The sequence below is a fragment of the Nesoenas mayeri genome (genome assembly GCF_963082525.1).
Source record: "Nesoenas mayeri genome assembly, chromosome: 3".
Taxonomy (NCBI): Eukaryota; Metazoa; Chordata; class Aves; order Columbiformes; family Columbidae; genus Nesoenas; species Nesoenas mayeri.
The window spans coordinates 85,645,027-85,663,066 of NC_137544.1; the positions used below are offsets into that span (position 1 = coordinate 85,645,027).

The window sequence follows — 18,040 nt, forward strand, 5'->3', positions numbered from 1 at the left end:
TCCTGTGTAACCTCATCTGGGTGTTCCTGCTCTTGTGGGGAAATTGGACTAGATGATCTTTTGAGGTCCCTTCCAATCCCAAACATTCTGTTATTCTGTGATCCCGAGTGACCAGCACACATCTCCCAAAGGCACCTTTCATGAGCTCTCTGGGAACATTTAGTCCAACTGTGGGCACCAAATTGTGGATTCTCTGCTCAGGGCTCACCTGAACCCCAACTCCAGGCATCCTGGCCCTCTGTCCCTGCTGCTCGCCCAGGTGTGCCGGCCTCTCCCTGCCCAGCTGGCAGCACACAGCTGTGAGTGAGTAGGGCTGCTCCTGCCCCTGCACCGCTCCCTGCCCAGCCACTGCACCTGTGTATCCATCCACGGATCTGCATGGGCTTTCCATGCCTTCCAAACCAGCCTGGAAATGCAGCATAAATGCTTCCCAAGGCTTCGTCTTCTCTGACAGCTCTTCAGGTGCTGACAGAAACAGCAAGAGAAGCCTAGGAAGTGAGGTCTGTTTACCAGGTACTGCTGTGTGTGTCCTCCAACCAGTTAACGCTTGGCTGGACCTTGGCTTGGCTCTACCACTATGGCTCTACCACTATGGTTTCTACCACTGTGGTTTTCTATCACTGAAAATCACAGCACAGCCTTGCCGGCTTGCAAGGCCAGCTTGGTAACGGGGGAGCCGCTGCCAGCTTCAGTGGCAAGTGGGTGGTCTGCTCAAGCACTGCAGTTGTGGAGAGCTGTGTCTCACTGCCCAACATGTTTTTCTTCGAACCAGACGGGTAAAAAAAGCATTATCAGCCCCATTTTTTTCAGATGGGGAAATAAGTCAAGGGGGAGGGAATAACTATTAAAATGTAAAGGCTGGAGAAAAATTCTGTGGTGTGCAATAGGCTAGACTGATCACAAAGCTTCCCACCTAGAGAATAAACCAGTGCCTTTTACAGAAATCATGTCTGGTAGATAACTAATTAAGAGTATTAGTCAAATGACCATACAGGTCCAGTTTGTTGTGTTTGGGTTTGTTTGTTTGTTTTTCTCCCTACACTATTGTTCTGAATTTCCCCCATGACAACTGAAACGACCTGTGACCTGCCTTCTCGTTTCATGAATCAACCTGTTTGTTCATGTAGGAATGGCAGTAAAAGGGGCTGAAAGCAGCCTGCTGGTGGAACATGCCAAACCAAGTCTCAGGATGTGCAGAAACAAATGTCGCACAAGGTCAAGTGGGTACTTTTAAAAATCTCATCCTGGCACAAAGCCTGGGTCTTAGTGATGTCCAGGGGCTGTTTTGCCACGTTCTTGATGGCAGCACAATGTCACAAGTAGATTTTATAAGGACAGATCAAGTGAAACTACTCTTCTGTAACGTAAGAACTTCTAAAACAAAGAAGACAGGAAATGACTATGGGGTCACACAGTTGACTATGGCAGTTTAGGCCTGTGTGCACTGGTAATTCTTGCTCAGGGATTTGTGATGAATGCACCAGGAAGACTGTTTTGCACGAAATTGCCAATACCTGTCCACTGGTGGTATCAAAACCAACACACAGTCTAGCAGTGCTTTTGTATGAACCCCTTGCTGCACTTCAGAAGTGTTGCTGTAGAAACATTCTGCTCTTTTATTTTGAAAACAAACAAACAAACAAACAAACAAAACCCAAACCAACAAACAAAAAAAACCAACTATGACTGCTTTAAGACTTTGTATATGATTTTATAGGGCACTGTATGAGCTGGCCTGGCATTCTGAAAACCAGCAATCATTAACCCAGACCCACAGTCAGAAGCTCTACAGATTACTTCATTTCTTCATAAATTACCCTCTTCCAAGATTAGAAAAACACAGATAAATTGCTGATTCCACTTTGCTGATTTGCCACATTTTTCTGAACAACAAACAAGAACATTTCTCTCACCTGGAGGCTGAAATTTCATCATGTTGATTACCTTTATCCATGAACTAGAAACCTGAAATTAGTTTGGTACATTAAAAAGTACATCCACATTTGTGCCCATATCCTTAAGACCTGTTTTGGTTGCACAGAGCTTAGATTGTTCCTATTCAAGTTCCCACTGCACATTGCTCCCACGGATGCTTCTAGAATGACAGGTTGTTTATTTTAAAGAAATCAGGAAAATATTTCCTCAAAAAAAAATGTAATGTTTCACATTCTTAGTTCTAGTGCTTCATTTACCACCATCATACATATGTGTGTTACACAAACATAGACGGGGCCAGAAAAGCTTACTTGTTTTTGTGTTGTCCAGACAGTTTGATTTGCTTGTTCTCCAAGGAACTGGGAGTCTGTAAGAGGGAAAAGTGCTGAAAAATAAGAATATAACCTTATGTACAGAAAAAAAGAAAAAAAGGAGTATTGGCCCTTCAGTCAGAGTTACTCCTTCTTGAGTTTGCACTGGATGAATGCTGCAATACAATTTTAACCCTCATGTTGCTGCGGGGTTTTCTAGTTTGGAGTAGGTGTAGTGCATCCATCATGACTATTGTACCCACTGAAAGAAAACACCACAGGACTGCCCTCCAGGGTGTCCAAGAAATTGGCAGAAAACCCATAGACCTTGTTGGAATCAACAGTACCTCCCTAGAGTTCTAGGTACTTCAGGCTAAACGTGTTTAGGTGGTGATGGCTGAAGATTAGTAGATCCAGATAAGCTGATTTGTTTGGGTTGAATATGGCTGGATCTCTGGTAGCCGCTTCTTTTTTTGTTTGTTTTGTTGGTTCATTGGTTTTGGTTTTTAGTTCAGGCTTTTACTACTTATACTAAGGGGGTTGCATGCTGCAGGCATAGGTTTAGCTTTTTTCTTTATTTTTCTTTCTTTTTTTTTTTTTTAATTTAACTGGGCACAGGAACTGTCACTTTTTAAATCATCAGCTACTCATCACTGTTGGACAGCTTCCTAATTCATTCCAGAAGTCAGTGTATTGATACTACTACACAAAAATGAGTAAATCACCCTAAGACTCTGCAAAAGGAAAGACGGTAATTTAAACAGAGCAGTATGAGACTGTATCACTGTAACCACTTCCACAGTGTGCCTGTGATCAATTGCTACAAAAACTACGTGACTTAGTTTGTGATGACCTCCTGTTGCAGAGAGACAATCCCAAAGAGACCAGAATCAAATGACAGAGCCCTTAGCTGATTCACCACAAGAAATTAAAAGTATCTCAATTATCCAGGAAGGCAGAACTAGTAATTTTAACTATAATGAAGCACTAGAATCCTAGTATCACACCAAGGCCCCCTGACCTCACCTGTTGCAAACATGTAAAGACATAAACTCCCCCAGAGAATTTCCAGTTATGTACTAGAACAGAGAGCACTCAGGAGATGCCACGGTGGAAGAGAAAGAAGCGGTGGGCAACACGGCCAAGGCACCGTGGCTTGGGGCAGCCTGCAGCCCCATCTGCTCCATGTGGCCTAAAGGCCCCCAGGGTTCAATCTGGTTAACTTCTAGCTCCTCCACTGAGACAACACTACGGAAGCGAATGTCTACTTGTGGATACTTTAAACAAAAAACATATGGCCTCTGGAACTACGTTTGCTGCTTCTCCAGCTGATATGACACAGAGAACAGATAGCCTAGGCCTAGAACTAAATGCTAAAGCTTTATTCCAAGGAGAAATTAGAGAACAATTATGGGAACATGCTTGAATTGTAAAAGTTCTCAGATTAGCAAAGCAGAAACATTAAAAAGTTGAGAATGCTCATGTACACTAACTAGTAAAAAATTTTAAAAGCAGAAAATAGCTGTATAAAACAGCAGTTTCTTATCTGTGTGAGGAATATTTCTGCAAACTATGAAAGACAAGTTAGAAAGATTAATTAATACTAAACTTTTCTCTCCCAGATGTTATTTTGTGATTCTACACACAGACTAGCAATAAGCAAAAAATTAAAACAGAAGAATGGGCTTAATTTAGAAGGCTGAAAAGAAAGACCAGTAATTTCACTGATAAGGTCAGACATTTTATTTAAAAATGAAATCACGTGGATTAAAACTGCAGGTATGATAAAGAAAGTCAAGGGCAGCCATGATACATATCTTTATATTACAGTCTTGAAACACGCTGGTAAACACTTCACAGCACAAATTCATGGGTCAGCCCGGGCACAGATCCAGCGCCAGCGTGTGCAGACACAGTCCCATCGCCCGCAGACACCCGGGAGGAGCCCCCGGGCTCACGGGGGCTGGAGCGTGTGCTCCCCAGGGACAGCAGGGCCAGGAGGGATCATCAGAAGTCATCCTGTCCAACCTCTGCCAGAGGACGAGCTGTGCCTTAAGCATTGCCAATGCTTAAAGTCGTCTTTGTTTAACCTTTGCTTTAAAACTTGTGTAAATGATTTTATAACGTTCTCAGGAAATGTATTGCAGGGCTTTGCGAAGTTACCATCAGGATTATTTTCTCCTAATGCCTCATCTAAAGGTAGGCAATGACTTCTCGTCCTATGAACTGGAGAAGAAGGTTTTGGGGTGTTTTTTTACTGTCTGCTCTGTGGTAGCTTTTTACAAATGTGAATACTCCTTCAGTCATTGCTCCTGCAGACTAAACAAACCAAATTCTTTCAATTTTTACGTACAAAATGATGTTGTCTAGCACTCTCATCTTTCTTGTCTCTCTCCACTGGACTCTTTCCAATTAGCCCCCAGCCTCCTTGAAGTGTGATGTCTGAAACTGGATATAGCGTTCCAGCTCAGATCTCATTAGACCTTATTAGGCCTAATTGGAGTAAAAGGCTATTTCACATGAATTTAATGGGGAATGCTTGTTTATTTGGTCTAGTATGAAACTTGCTTTCTCACAATAACATGACATTATTGACCCATGATTAGCTTGCCACTCACTGGAATACGCATGTTCTTTTCCACAGTATTACCACAACTAGGTGGGTCGCCTCCATCCTCGATCTCTTACTTACTTCCATTCAATATTTTCTATTTGCCCTTCATGAAGCAAATTCTACTTAAGTCACCTAATTTCAGCAATTAAATTACTTCTTGTTCTAATATATTCCTCCAATACTCCTTCAGACTTTATCAGCAATAACTGCTTGTAAATTAAATACCTATTGCATAATCCAATGTATTTTATGAAGTATTTCAACCAGCATAAAATTGATCTAAGTAAAGGCCTCCTTATTACATCCTCCCAGGTCACAATGAGTTGTTAACTACAACCGCCAATACATACCACTTTTGTAGATCCGTTTACATTACACTTCCTGCATTGGCTATGACAATGTGCAAAGCAGTTTTTACCAAAAGCCCCTTCCCAAAATCAGGATATGTCACCTTTGCAGCTTCTCTGTTCACAATTCGATTATTCTGTCACAGAAGGAATTACTTGAGAGGATTTATCTCTCATGGTATTTCCCCTTTTCTCTGAAAATACGTATGAAAAATAGAGAACTCTGGAATTGAAAAAGAGCTGTGGGAACTATTTTCCCACAAACGAACATTAAGAACAACTAAAATGCATATTTCAATTTGTGAAGATCTTCAGGATAATGAAAAACAGGAACATAACAGCGAGAACTCAGAACCAGTTCTGAACTTTCAGATTTTGTTCAGAGATATCTCACAGTAATGCCTGCATGTCTGACAACATGTTCTTAAAGAAAATGTTTTAAAATACGGAGAGCCCTACTTTATGAAAATAAATCTGTACTTTATGCCACGGAGTCAGGCTAAATTCAAATGTAACTCTACACGTGTCTTCTCCAAGTCTACTGGATCTATTGCCTTCTGTTGTTAGTAGTTATAGCTCACTCTTACTATGAGATGCTTCAGTCATATGTATACATATTACTCCACGTGTACCCAATTTTTAGATCTTTGTTGCGGTGACTGTAGTTCCTACTTGCTACTTCCACTGTTCCACATCTGTACAAAATTAAAGTCTCAATATATTGGTGCCATAGGACTCCTCCTTGTTTTACCCATAAACTGCTCCATGTTATCTTACACATCACATAGGTCAAGGGAAAGCATGGTGGTCCTCATCCAACTGCATTTCCTTTAGCAAAAATGCTTAGTTCTTCTAGGTACACTCCGTACATGTAGATTAAGATCCCAAATTAAAAGCCAATGAAAACTGGCCTCTACTTTTCTACAGACTTTGGTGAATTCTGGATTAGTCCAATGGTGAACAGAATTCTTCCCCTACCTGTTACATTTTATTGAAAACATTGCTGTCCTACACATTCACACAGAAGTAGCAGGTCTTTTGTTAGTCTATTTTTATGCACAGGTTATTTTATATAGATGATATAAAAAGTTAGTGATGGTCACACGCTGGACTCGTTTCTCTGAAGATACACTGATGCCACCATGCTCAGCAACTGTTCAGAGACAAAGAGCCAGGATTCACAGACTTGGTGGAGGTCCTGTAACAAATCCATTAAACATCACAGCTGTAATAAATTAATCTAAACACTTCATTTAATTGGTCTGATTTTTAATATTGTATTTGATATTACAAATAAAATATAACTTTAATATTTAATTTATAAAGTTTTCACATTTCTTTGTAAAACCAAGAGTAGGTTTAAAGTAAAAAGAGCTCCATGGAGACAACAGCTTTTTCTTTAACTTCAACAAGATTATATTTTTATAAGAGTACAGAAATGTGTAAACATAAACATTCATGATTTTCTTCTGTATTCATCTGTGTAAATTAGCTGATACAAATATAATTTACTATAGAAACATTTGTTTGTTTGTTTTTGCTACACACAGTTCTATGCTGGCATCACATACTAGTCCATTAATCTTTGACAGAATGAGATTTATGCATTTCGCATTCTAAACCCCTATAGGTCCATTGCCAGCAGTGGACTTTATGTTCAGAGAATTAGACTCACAGTGTCAGCAATCTAAAGTTAAACTTCAGTTCAAGATTATAAATAATCAAAAAAGAACGCATCATTTTCATATCATAATCGCCAGATGCTTAAATGCCATGAACCAAGCCAACTAAAATCAGTGACAGTTTTCCCACTGACATAGCTGGAATTCACCCGCAGTTCCCAGTCACTTCAGATTCTTATTTTAGTTTTGCAATGTTGTCCCAGTGTGAAGAGTTAAAAAGTGCACAGTATCACAGCTTCAGTGTGGGAAGTAGAGCCTCTAAGTCTTTCTGGGCCTCTTTATCCTGAAAGAAACAGACAATCATGCATCAACTTAGATAGGATAAATCCCTTCATTTGCCTAATATGTGCCTGTCCACATTTCTTTACTAACAACAGACATAACACACAACTCCATCAGCCACAGAATATAATGACTGCATCGTAAGTTAATTTATCAGTGAATGCAAAAATGAAGTTTGAAGGGAAAACAAGAGCTAGATGGAAGTCCTCCCTTTACAGCTCTGTTAAAACACTTAAAATGTTAGCCACAAATAGCCTTCTCAGCAGACCAGTGAGCCTTTCAGCTTAGGCCATAACTTTTACTGGTGTACTTTGCATGAAGTACTGCCTTGTCTTATAATTTACATAATCTTGCGACCCAACTGTGTACAGTTCTTCTGAAGATATTTCCGTGATGTCTGCTAATGATTTACTATGCAATTAACAGGAAAACATAGGGAAATGTAATTAATGACACAGGTCAGATCGTGGTTTCAGTGCATACAGCCATACCTACCTGTAGTAACCACCATGAACTGACTACACCCTCGGTATCTTCCATACTGGTGTTGGTGGTCTCTGCCTATGCTGCTGGGCTCACAGCAGAGTGGAGCCAATGGAGGAGCAAGAGGCAAGTGCTGCGCTCAGAGCCAACACCACAGTATATAATACCTCCTATGGCAGAAGGGAAAGGCTCCTTTCAGCTCAGTGTGTATGTGTAGAGTTTGCACAGGGCTTTAAACCGAACCCAGCCCACCAGTGACATGTTTTGGTGACTCCATGTGTAATCTGTTTGGAAAGGGGTAAATGCATACGAACGTGTAACCACAGTACAAAAACTCCATTATTCTACTTATTTTTTAAATGTCTCCTGGATATAATCCACTTGTTTTACTTGCCACTGCAAAACGTCTAGCTTGCAAAATGCACCTTGGTTTTAAAATCACATTTCTGAAACATCAGCACCTCATACCTGCAGGCTGGTAAGCGTCCAAACATCCAATACCTGCACCCCTGTGTCCTCAGCAGTGCAAGTGAAAAGCACTTGCGCATCATAAATTTTGCGCAAGTATTTCTAACGACATAGACCAATATTTCTTTCCCAGATAAGGCCACAGGCAATTCTGAAAGAAAATACTGTGGACAGACAGTGAAGTAATCGCTGAATTTCAGGATCACTTCATTATCCAATCAACCAAAGAGCTGGAACAAAATACAGGACATTTTAAAATACATTTTACGGGTGAAGAAATTCCTGCTTCTCTTTATTTTGGTTAGTTGTCTATAATGTCATGAAGGAACAGAGAAGAATATTGAGATGATAGAAACCATATGCCAGACATGTCAAACTACATTATATTATTGGTCTGGATTAAGGCATTAATACATTAGCTGGACACTTCTCTTGGAGTCACTGCCTTGCTCCCACTGGCAACAATAGGCTAAACTATCTGCCTAATCATTTATCAGAGGCTTTAAAAGGCACACACTGCAAAGCCGGCAAGCTCTGCCAAAATACTCCAATGGAGGAAATGTCCCACTGAATTCAGCACCCCTTCAACTCCATTACACTACAGGCTGCCTGGAGAACCAGCCCATGGCTTTCAATAAAAATTGGAAAATTCAACATTTCTATCAATATATTGATTAATTCAGGGAAAATACACATTTCTGTACTGACTGTGGTCAACTTGTGAAATGGTTCCAACTTCCACTAAACAAAACAGTAAAAAGCCAGATATTGTCTCACACTATCAAGAAAATGAAAAAGGTTTTAATGCATCTGGTCCTACTCTTTTCACACTTTGGTAAGCTCAAAATGATAAAGATGCAGGTTTTCTTATATCTGAACGGTGTTCCGCTTTTCATGGGTTGATGGGATTCTTTACTCACTTTGCAGGATACAGCATTTTAAAAATATATCTCCAAACAACTTCATATAATTGTTTCTCTCCTTAGAAGCAAGGAATTATATTGGGCAATGAGCTTTAAGGAGTTGCAAAGGTCCCAAGAAATATTAAGCAATCTTTCCTGAATCTTCCTCTGGGCTTTGGAAAAAGCATGAAACAATCAGAGGATTGTTCTAAGAACTTGCTGGAGAAGAAACTGCAAACATGCAAACACTCCTACCTCTGGGCTGCCAGTTCTAAACAAGACTACATCAGTAAAAGCAGGAATTATTATTTTTGCAAACTACTTAACAGGCTGCATTCATTGAGCCAGCAGCTTTCAGTCAATAATAAGAACTCAGATGGCAAAATCATAAAAAACAAACAAACAAACAAAAAACCCCACTAGCAACATAACAATATTAAAAACAAAGTTGAGAATGGTCAGTGAACTATTATGTCACCTTTGGATAGAGTTCTTCCAGATCAAGAGGTGTGTCACGCTAAAAGGAGGGAGAAGCCACAACTCCAAGGTACCAATCTCCAGCTTTAAGGATGAAAACTTCATTAATGACGAAAGCTTGACTGCTAATGGGAAGGTAAAGCCATAAATCCTGTATTGGGCCAACTTTCTTCCTCATTGATTTCTGGGTTTGTGGTTTTCTGAAAATGAACAATCAGGTCGGCTTTTTTTTTGTTGTCTGTTTTTTTTTTTTAAGATGGGTAGGCTTTGATCTCCCTTTAGACCATAGCAGGGAGAGGAAGAGGTGCAAGTCATAGGAGGAATGAAGCATAAGTGCGTCAGTCCCACTTGTTCACCCTGAGGCTGAGTTCAGCGCTGACTGAATACACAGCCATTTTCAACCTTGACTTTCTACTGTCAAGGCTAACATTTATTAAACACTTCTCATATCATTTTCAGAGTTGAATATGAGTTCAAAATGTTCTGCAAACTGCCGCACAAAAGGTATTCAAATTACAGGGTCAGTGACTGTGTTTTCCCCTCTTCCTATTTAGCTGCTTTTCTTTTATGTTTCATCATCCACGGGGAATATGCACAGGAAAAAGAGACCCGGGAGGCCAGGGACTGAACAAGAGAAGTGAGGGAGTTGAAAACAAGAGCGAGATGGAAGAGAGAGCTGGTGGGAAAAAGGGAATATTGGCTTAACTGGAGGTAGCCCATATTTTGACAGTTAATTTCTGCTGAAAAATTTTACTGATAAATATATATTCACACAGACATACATATTTAAATGTGCATGCAAAAATTAAATGGCAATTTAAGCACAGACAGAAAGATAATCTACCTTCCATCTCCGCTAATTATTTCCTTATGCGCTAAACACACTCAACCCCGGCACTGCACATGTGTGCACTTGTTGACAAAGTCACGACTGTCAACAGAGAACGATACACCCCCATGACCACAGCCAAAAGGGTTACACCAGCCAACTACAACATAGTTCTGTGCAACCACTGCCAAATCCCAAGCTGACATGCATCCTATAAGGTTTCACTGAAGTCAGCGGGGCTGCATTGGTATATTAAAGGAACTGGGCTGCCAGGGTGGTCCAAAGCTGTACTCTGATACGCACTCACAGCAACGAGGTGCTGAGAGACACCCCTGCTTTTGGGTACAGCTGTATCATTCCTCTGCAGCTCCAGGAGAGATCCTGGACTGGAACAGAAGAGACTCCCAAATATGCACAAAGATCATTAATTAGACAGTGACAGCTCTTGTGGACAATATAAATCATATAAAGCTACATGCTGTCCATTCTTGGTTTCACGATAGACTCTCACAGATGGTGTGACTGTAGTAGGCATTGATTTACATACAATTGCATAATACTGGTTTTCCCCTTAGATATTTCAATAAACCAATGCAATCATTCACTTGCAACCTCCTGTATGACCGTTGTATGTTGCAAGTTTGGGCATTTTATGTTCTTTCATATTTTTAGTATCTCCCTCTGGGGAAGAACCATGACTTTTCAAGGCTTTTAGGATCAAGGCAAGCACAGCTTTAAAATATGTAGCTGACAATAATTCCACGTTTTCTGATTATACTTCAAGTAGAGGGGAAAACACTCATTCACACCCAGGACTGTGAATGAACAGTTCAGCTAGTTTGAGGACTGCTGCTGAAAAATTACAGAATGGCAGAATTCAATCTAGAATAAATGCTCGTGCAAAATTTTTATCCGCTATTTCTTTTCTAACTTAAAAGACTAAGTTTCACCTGTAATCTGTTTTACTATTGTATACAACATGAAGCTTTTGGTGTTCAAGACGTTCCCCTTTTTCTGTCCAGCCGTCGCCCCCACCAGGGCGGGACCTCCAGCCCTTCTTTCTATGCAGTCAGCACTGAAAGGGCTTGAACACGCTGACGTTGAGTAACAGCCCCTTCAGAAAGATGCCTGTTGAGGCTCCCTGTCACCCTCTGTATTGACTCTGAGGTAATATATTTCAAACTCCTGGAAGCTTGACTTCCTCCAGCCACTCGACAAAAACAGGAAATCAATTGCGAACCTCTAATACTTCCCTTCACCACCACCTCCATGAGAGCTTCTCCCATTCTCCCCCTGCACCGTGAGGAGGCCAGCGGAGGAGACGCGCTCCACACCATCCAATGATTAGTCTTGCCGCACTAAGAACTTTGCCAAAACCATGTTAACTTTGACAGGATATGAAAATGAATACATTGAGACAAACTAGTTAGTTTAACCATAAATAGAATAAGCTCAGTATTTATCAGGATAGACTTTATCCTTGTGTATGAAACTACTACACTACAAAAAAGTCTTCATTTTTGGAACTGTTTTTCTGGTTTTGGAGAGGGCAAAAGAATATGCAGACAATGTAAACAAACCTTTTGGCAAGCACTTCAAAAACATGTAGACAGCAAATCAGTCTGATCACTAAGAGAAAAATAGACTGCGTTCTCTGAAGTGCAAAATAATATAAAATAGAGGAGGTCTCAAATTCTTTTTGTAGCTCTTTTACAAATGTCTCATTTTTCCCAGCATTTTACAGTTTGAAATCTGATCTCTTTAAAATAATTTTTTAAGGCCCATTCCCTGAGCTTGAAGAACTTATATTCACTGTAAATAGAATCACTAATTAAGGAATAGCTTTCTAAAGTATATTCAAAAGATACTTTAATTCTGGGTTGGTGGTAGCTGCGGGGAAATTCTTGTTCCACTCCACAAGTGGTATTATTCAAAATGAACGCAAATCTGAACACTTCCGTTAGTTTGTAATTGAAACACCACAGACTTTTGCACGGAATTTGGAGAACAAATGTTAATAAAATCTAAAGGAACAAACATCCTCTGAAAACAATGATATTTTATATTAAGCTGGTTATGTTGAGAAAAGAAAATGTTCTGTTTGATGAGAGAACAAAAACATTTTTATAAGGTTAACCCAAATTATTCACATAGTTTCAATGGGTAGTTTTCTCACAAACAACTCATAATTCATACTCTTCACTTCACAAGAAAAAGTAAATTACTTTTCTCGCCGCAAAATCTTACTTAGAAGGACAGATTACCACAGCAGCTTCAAATGAAATATTTTGGAAATATCACAGCAAAGTCTGCAACATATGATCAATCTATGGTGGTTAGCGGAGACGTTTCTTGGAAAATCTGCTTTGGAAAATTAAAGATACACAAATGGTCTGTTGTAACAGGAATAACGGATGGGTGCTGACGTTTATACTCTGCCCTCTATTCCATCCCTCTGTAACTCCAACTCTTTTCCTAACAGACAATATAAAAAAATGTAAATTAATGACCAGGGCAATCAATTATGGTGATGTGAAAACATGTAAGAAAATCTTATGGGCATGATTTCTGCCCAGCAACTGCATTCTTGTGTAAAGATTCAGCCATTGTTCCTGCCCATTATTACATTTACCTCCTTCTCCTCCTCATGGGCTTTTCTAGAGTTTCAAATGTCACTGAGGCCGAAGGCAGAGTCTTTAACATGTCTCTGCTTCCTGCCATTCTACCCCTGTAAGAACTGAATGCCGTAATAATCAATTTCTATAATCTCTAAATCTCTCTCGCTTGTTCATTTCATCTCTGAATTGCCTTCATTTGTAAGTGCTGGGAAAGAGGGAGTGTTTCTGAAATTACTATATTTTTTTTTAATAACCAATAATTTTGTAACGTATATTCTCAGCTTCAGGGAAGTTTTCATCTGCATTTAAGTAAGATTTTCAGCAGCTCTCAGTGCAAATAGATTTGCTTTGAATTCTTCCTGCTTTGCTGTCTTCAAGTCTTCCAAGACTACATTTTTTTTAAATATAACTGCTACTTTTTAGGTTCATTTTCAAAAAACATCAGAGAGACCAGAGCCTTGAAATTTTAATCTTTTTCTCTGCAAGGCTGTTAATCCCTTTGTGGCGAGTTTACGGCTCTTACAAGCACACAGTTCACTCTCACGTCCATGCTTATCTCCAGATATAAGAAAAAAAAAATTATTCACTATTATACTTCATAATCCTACATTGAGACTTTAATTTTCTACAAGTTTCAGTCTTAAAAATACCTAACAATCTTTGTTATAAATTAGTGTCTTATTCCTTCTATGTGCAAAGTGCTATGTGTTTAATCAAGCACAACCCATCTCGTTTTATCTTTCTATATGCAAGACAAATGCTCATGTTTTCAAATTTAAATGACATTTTTCTCCCCAAATTTAAAAAAACCTTTTTGTTTTCTGTCACAGTAGCCCACTACATTTGTTTTCAACAGCCCTTCATGTAGTCACACTCACCAAGGCTTTGAGCGTACTACAAAGTCATGAGTCTCAGTAAGGGGAATGCAGCATCTACTAGATAAACAGCGCAGCTGTTATGCTCTTTACAATAACTCACAGCAGCCCCGAACATTAGGATCTCTGTTACAGCAGGGGTGAATGTTTCCCAGGACCCTGAGGTTGTCCACCTGGACAGCAACCAGAGAAAAGCAGGACAACTTAATGTCCCGTGCACCTCCAGCAGTGCAGTACCACTCTACAGTATGACAGTATTTATGGACAAGGAAGGACTGTGTGATTCATTGGAGGTTTTTGTTTAGAGTAGAGAGGATAAAGAGAAAGGTCTCTAAAATATTACTGTAACATCAGTTTTGTTTTCCAGATGTAATTTGCACCAAATCTCCTGTATTTCCTTTCAAAATAAATGCATAGACACATTACTTAAAAATGCACCAGACTTTTTAAAAAAACCTGACATTAGGACTCCCATGAGTAATTGACTCAGAAGTTGCCCCTTCTTTGATATTTTCTTTGATATCCTTTTTAGGGTTCACGATAGGGTTGAAATGTGTCATCTGATTTATTTGTTCTTTAACGAGAATGACCTCTGTTTGTAAGCCCCTCTGCCCCTTGAATTAAAAACATATTCTGTAAGTGGTAGAAAGGATGCACAGAAAGGATATTTGGATGCAATACAACATTTAAGACAAAAATCATCTCGCTTAACTTGAAATGTTACATGAAATGAATCCTAGACAAAGTGTCAGAGAAGGGCCCTGACTTAGACCAGCTGAGAATTTGACCTGAGGATTAAAATGAGCTATGGGCTACTTTACTGATGCCAAGCACCTCTGGTTCCCACTGAAGTCACTGGAAACTGTGGATGCTAAGAAGCAATAAAAAGCAAACCACTGACTACTATTATTTTTCATACTTATGCTGCAGAATGATTTGTATCATGAAATACGATACATTTCCTCAACGTGGCATCTTTCCAACAACTTCGTCTCTCAGTCTGCTCCTGATTTTATGCCTTTATACACATACATGTTTCTCAGTAGAAGCCAACATATAAAAACAATAGAGAAATTCCCCTGCCTGAAGAAAGAGAAAACTCGCATGAGAAACTATGATTACACTTGGGAATGGTGAGATTCACATGACTGTGACACTATACCACGCTGCTGACAACACTGGGATCCTGTGCCATGGCAAACTGAAAGAAAACCTTAGATTGCTGCTGACCTGTGTTTTCTATTTCAGACCAAGAACCTCATTTTTTACAGGGCTGCAGTCAATTCAGGCACTTTATCAGCATCTCTTTATTACTGTCTCCCCAAAGTCTCCTTAGTCTTACTATAGTCTCTTCCCTCCCTTAAACTAACCTGGCTAAATGTTATTCCTATGTGGAGCTCCTAGGCCTGAACTACTTCAGTTCCAACATGTTTCTCCTCAAAATCAGTAACAGTCTTTCTGAAACACAATAAGCAAAACAACACGTAATATTCTAATTCACATGGGACTTGAGGTAACAGCATCAGCAGAGTTTGTGTTCCAGACCTCCATTTCAGAGTAATTCCTTTCAGCATGCACTTGGTTTTACTTTGTGCTGATTGTTTTCCTTTTTTTTTAATTTGAATTACATATTATTGCCCCAATGCCATATTTTCATGGACTTTTTTTTCTAAACTTGAAACACATTGACAAAGCACACAAATCTGTGATATCTATAGAATTAGTTAAAACAGAAAAGGACAAATTTTAGCATTCTTTTCAGATAGACAAAAGTTTTTTGGGGTCCATTTGCTGCTCTTTCTTTTGCTCACAAACCCCTATCATTCTCATCACCACCCTGCCTGCCAGAATACAAACACAAATCTCACAGATTGCTCTCAAATCCTTGCTTTCACCTCAGAGTCCCCTGTGGTCTGCCGCTACCTCAGAAATGTGACGGTGCATTCCTTTTACCAGCGACTAAACCCCTCCAGGTGGCCCAGGATGTGCTGAACTCCAGCTCATGTTTAGAGTGATGACACTGGACTTTAGAGGCAGAATTCACCTCCCATCAACTGCAGAGTCTAGGAGTCAGGTGCCTCAGACACGTCTTACACATATCTTCACCTCTAGTCTCTCTCTGCCATCAGGAGACAGAGAGGGGAAGGATGTGGCACCTGGATGCATCCATCTCAAAACCGACTGTAGGAGGAGCCTCAGCAACTACCTTTGGTCACCAAAATTTTGTCCAGCTATTGTTATCAAAGATGAATCCGAATCTATGCTGTCTCTGCACTTTTTCAAGGAGTCTTTATGAATTTGTTGTATGACTTCCAGTTTACTAAACACAGACAGTCTTCTGCCCACCAGAATTCTCTGTGATATATGTTTGCTTGCAATTTTATCAGAGAGCTTCAGAGTTGACTGCAAGATTACCTGGCCTGTAGTAAATTGAATACAGGGAGAATAAAAAAATTCACCAGCACAGTCAGTGCAGACATATACAATACAGGATGAATTCAAACAATTTCAGTTGTATGCCTTCTCCCTTACACCATTGGTTCTACTTGTTATGCAAAGATATAAGGTACCAAATAACGGAAATTTTATAGCAGTCTTTCACATGTTCTGTCATAGGCAAGTTGAAGGTACATTTCAACAGTAAGTAAAGAATAAAGCAAAGTTAAAAGACTATTAATGTCATACCTGTATCAATACAAATTTAAAGGAACACTGAACTTAAGCAATGATTGCTTAATTTATGATTGGTACATACTATAACTTGGGCCAAAAGTAAAGGCCACCCAGAAGCAGCTGCTGGTGAGGCATGCAATGGTCTTTCTTCCCAGCAGGAACACTTGACATAAACGTGTTAGCGCTCCACACACAACATTTATTGTCAATCAAGTTACAGAGCTATTTAATAGTCTTTTTCCTTAACTTCAAAGAATTAAATGGGATAGGGCCAATTCGTCTCTGGAATCACCTCTCTCTCTCCCTACCACATCTGCTGTGCTCAAAGGCAGTCCCTTAGGCTGACAAAGCTCAGGTTGGAACTTGTCACGCTCTAGGATGGTAAGACGTTTCCAGTCATAGGTCGGTAATTATGGAACTTGCTTCTACACGAGATCAGACAGAGTGAACCTTCTTGCCCTGACTTGGTTTATATTTGAGAAATTAAAATAACTTAAAATCTCTCAAATATCTGTAGAAATTTTGTGTTCACATAGTAAAAATACTCTAAAGGGCTTACAAAGCAATCTAACAATCTTTTAGAATAAGAACTGGGAGAACTGTGCCTCCTTAACTGCACTGTGGTTGAAAACGAAGGCAAACCTGAATAACTCCTCTACCTCTGCTACAGATGACGTGCTGCCCTGGAGGCCTTGACAAGACTTACAAACAAGAGGCTTCAGGAGCAGGAACAGAGACTATGGGACCAAAATCCAGAATGCTTTCAACTGAGAAAAAGTAGGTCCGGGGCCAAATTTCAGCACAGCTAGAGTGACATACTCAGATACTTATGCCTAAGAGAATCTTATGAAATGGGTTGACTTACAAAGAGTGCAATTCAATCCCTGACACAAACAAGTCCCTGACAGTCCTCTAAACAAAGATTTTTTTTTCAAAGCTGTTAATAGACAACTGTAATGAGTCAACCTAGAGTGGAGGAAAAAGGAAGGTTCTGTGTTCAGAGAAAAAGTGAAACATCATGTTATTACAGACAGTGCAATAATGGGTGCCAAAGAGAAGACAGTGGTCACAAGAGAACAAGTTATAAGTCTCAATACCCACCTCATTAGTAACTGAGAGAATTGACAGTGCAGAATCACAGTACTTCAGTGCATTGTTTTTCTGGCCAAGATCTTTATAGCACTGAGAAGAAAAAATATTTTGTTTCCAATCAGGCCACTGTAAGAATACCAGAGTCTACAAATCATTATTTTTAAAAGAACTTAGTTACCTTTGCCAAATACACATAATTGTATTTGGAATATCCTGGATGCATTTCTTCTGCCTAAATAATAAAAAACAGGAAAGAAAACAGACATAAAACTTGTGTGATGAGATTTATGTGGTCTGCATAACATTTTTGGTAACGCACTAAGCTTCCTCCAACATCAGACTGAATCATCCCTACTGTGTGCACCACAATCTGTTTAGCACTTCAAAAAAAATCTCCAGAAAACAAGAAAACCCAAACTCAAACCCTAAACCAGGTACATGAGGTGCTGATA

At 39.6% G+C, this 18,040-nt stretch overlaps 1 protein-coding gene across 1 annotated transcript in view; it reads right to left on the reverse strand.

The window, feature by feature from the left end:
• Positions 1 to 7,118: 7,118 nt before the first annotated feature.
• The window catches only part of RMDN2 (regulator of microtubule dynamics 2), a gene marked incomplete at both ends in the record, with an annotated part of 47,802 nt that continues 36,880 nt past the window's right edge, over positions 7,119 to 18,040 (reverse strand). Inside the window, 4 exons of the mRNA XM_080342313.1 lie at positions 7,119 to 7,172; positions 8,239 to 8,286; positions 17,598 to 17,678; positions 17,767 to 17,820. Coding sequence (XP_080198439.1) covers positions 7,119 to 7,172; positions 8,239 to 8,286; positions 17,598 to 17,678; positions 17,767 to 17,820 — 237 coding nt within the window. The remainder of the gene's footprint in view (positions 7,173 to 8,238; positions 8,287 to 17,597; positions 17,679 to 17,766; positions 17,821 to 18,040) is intronic.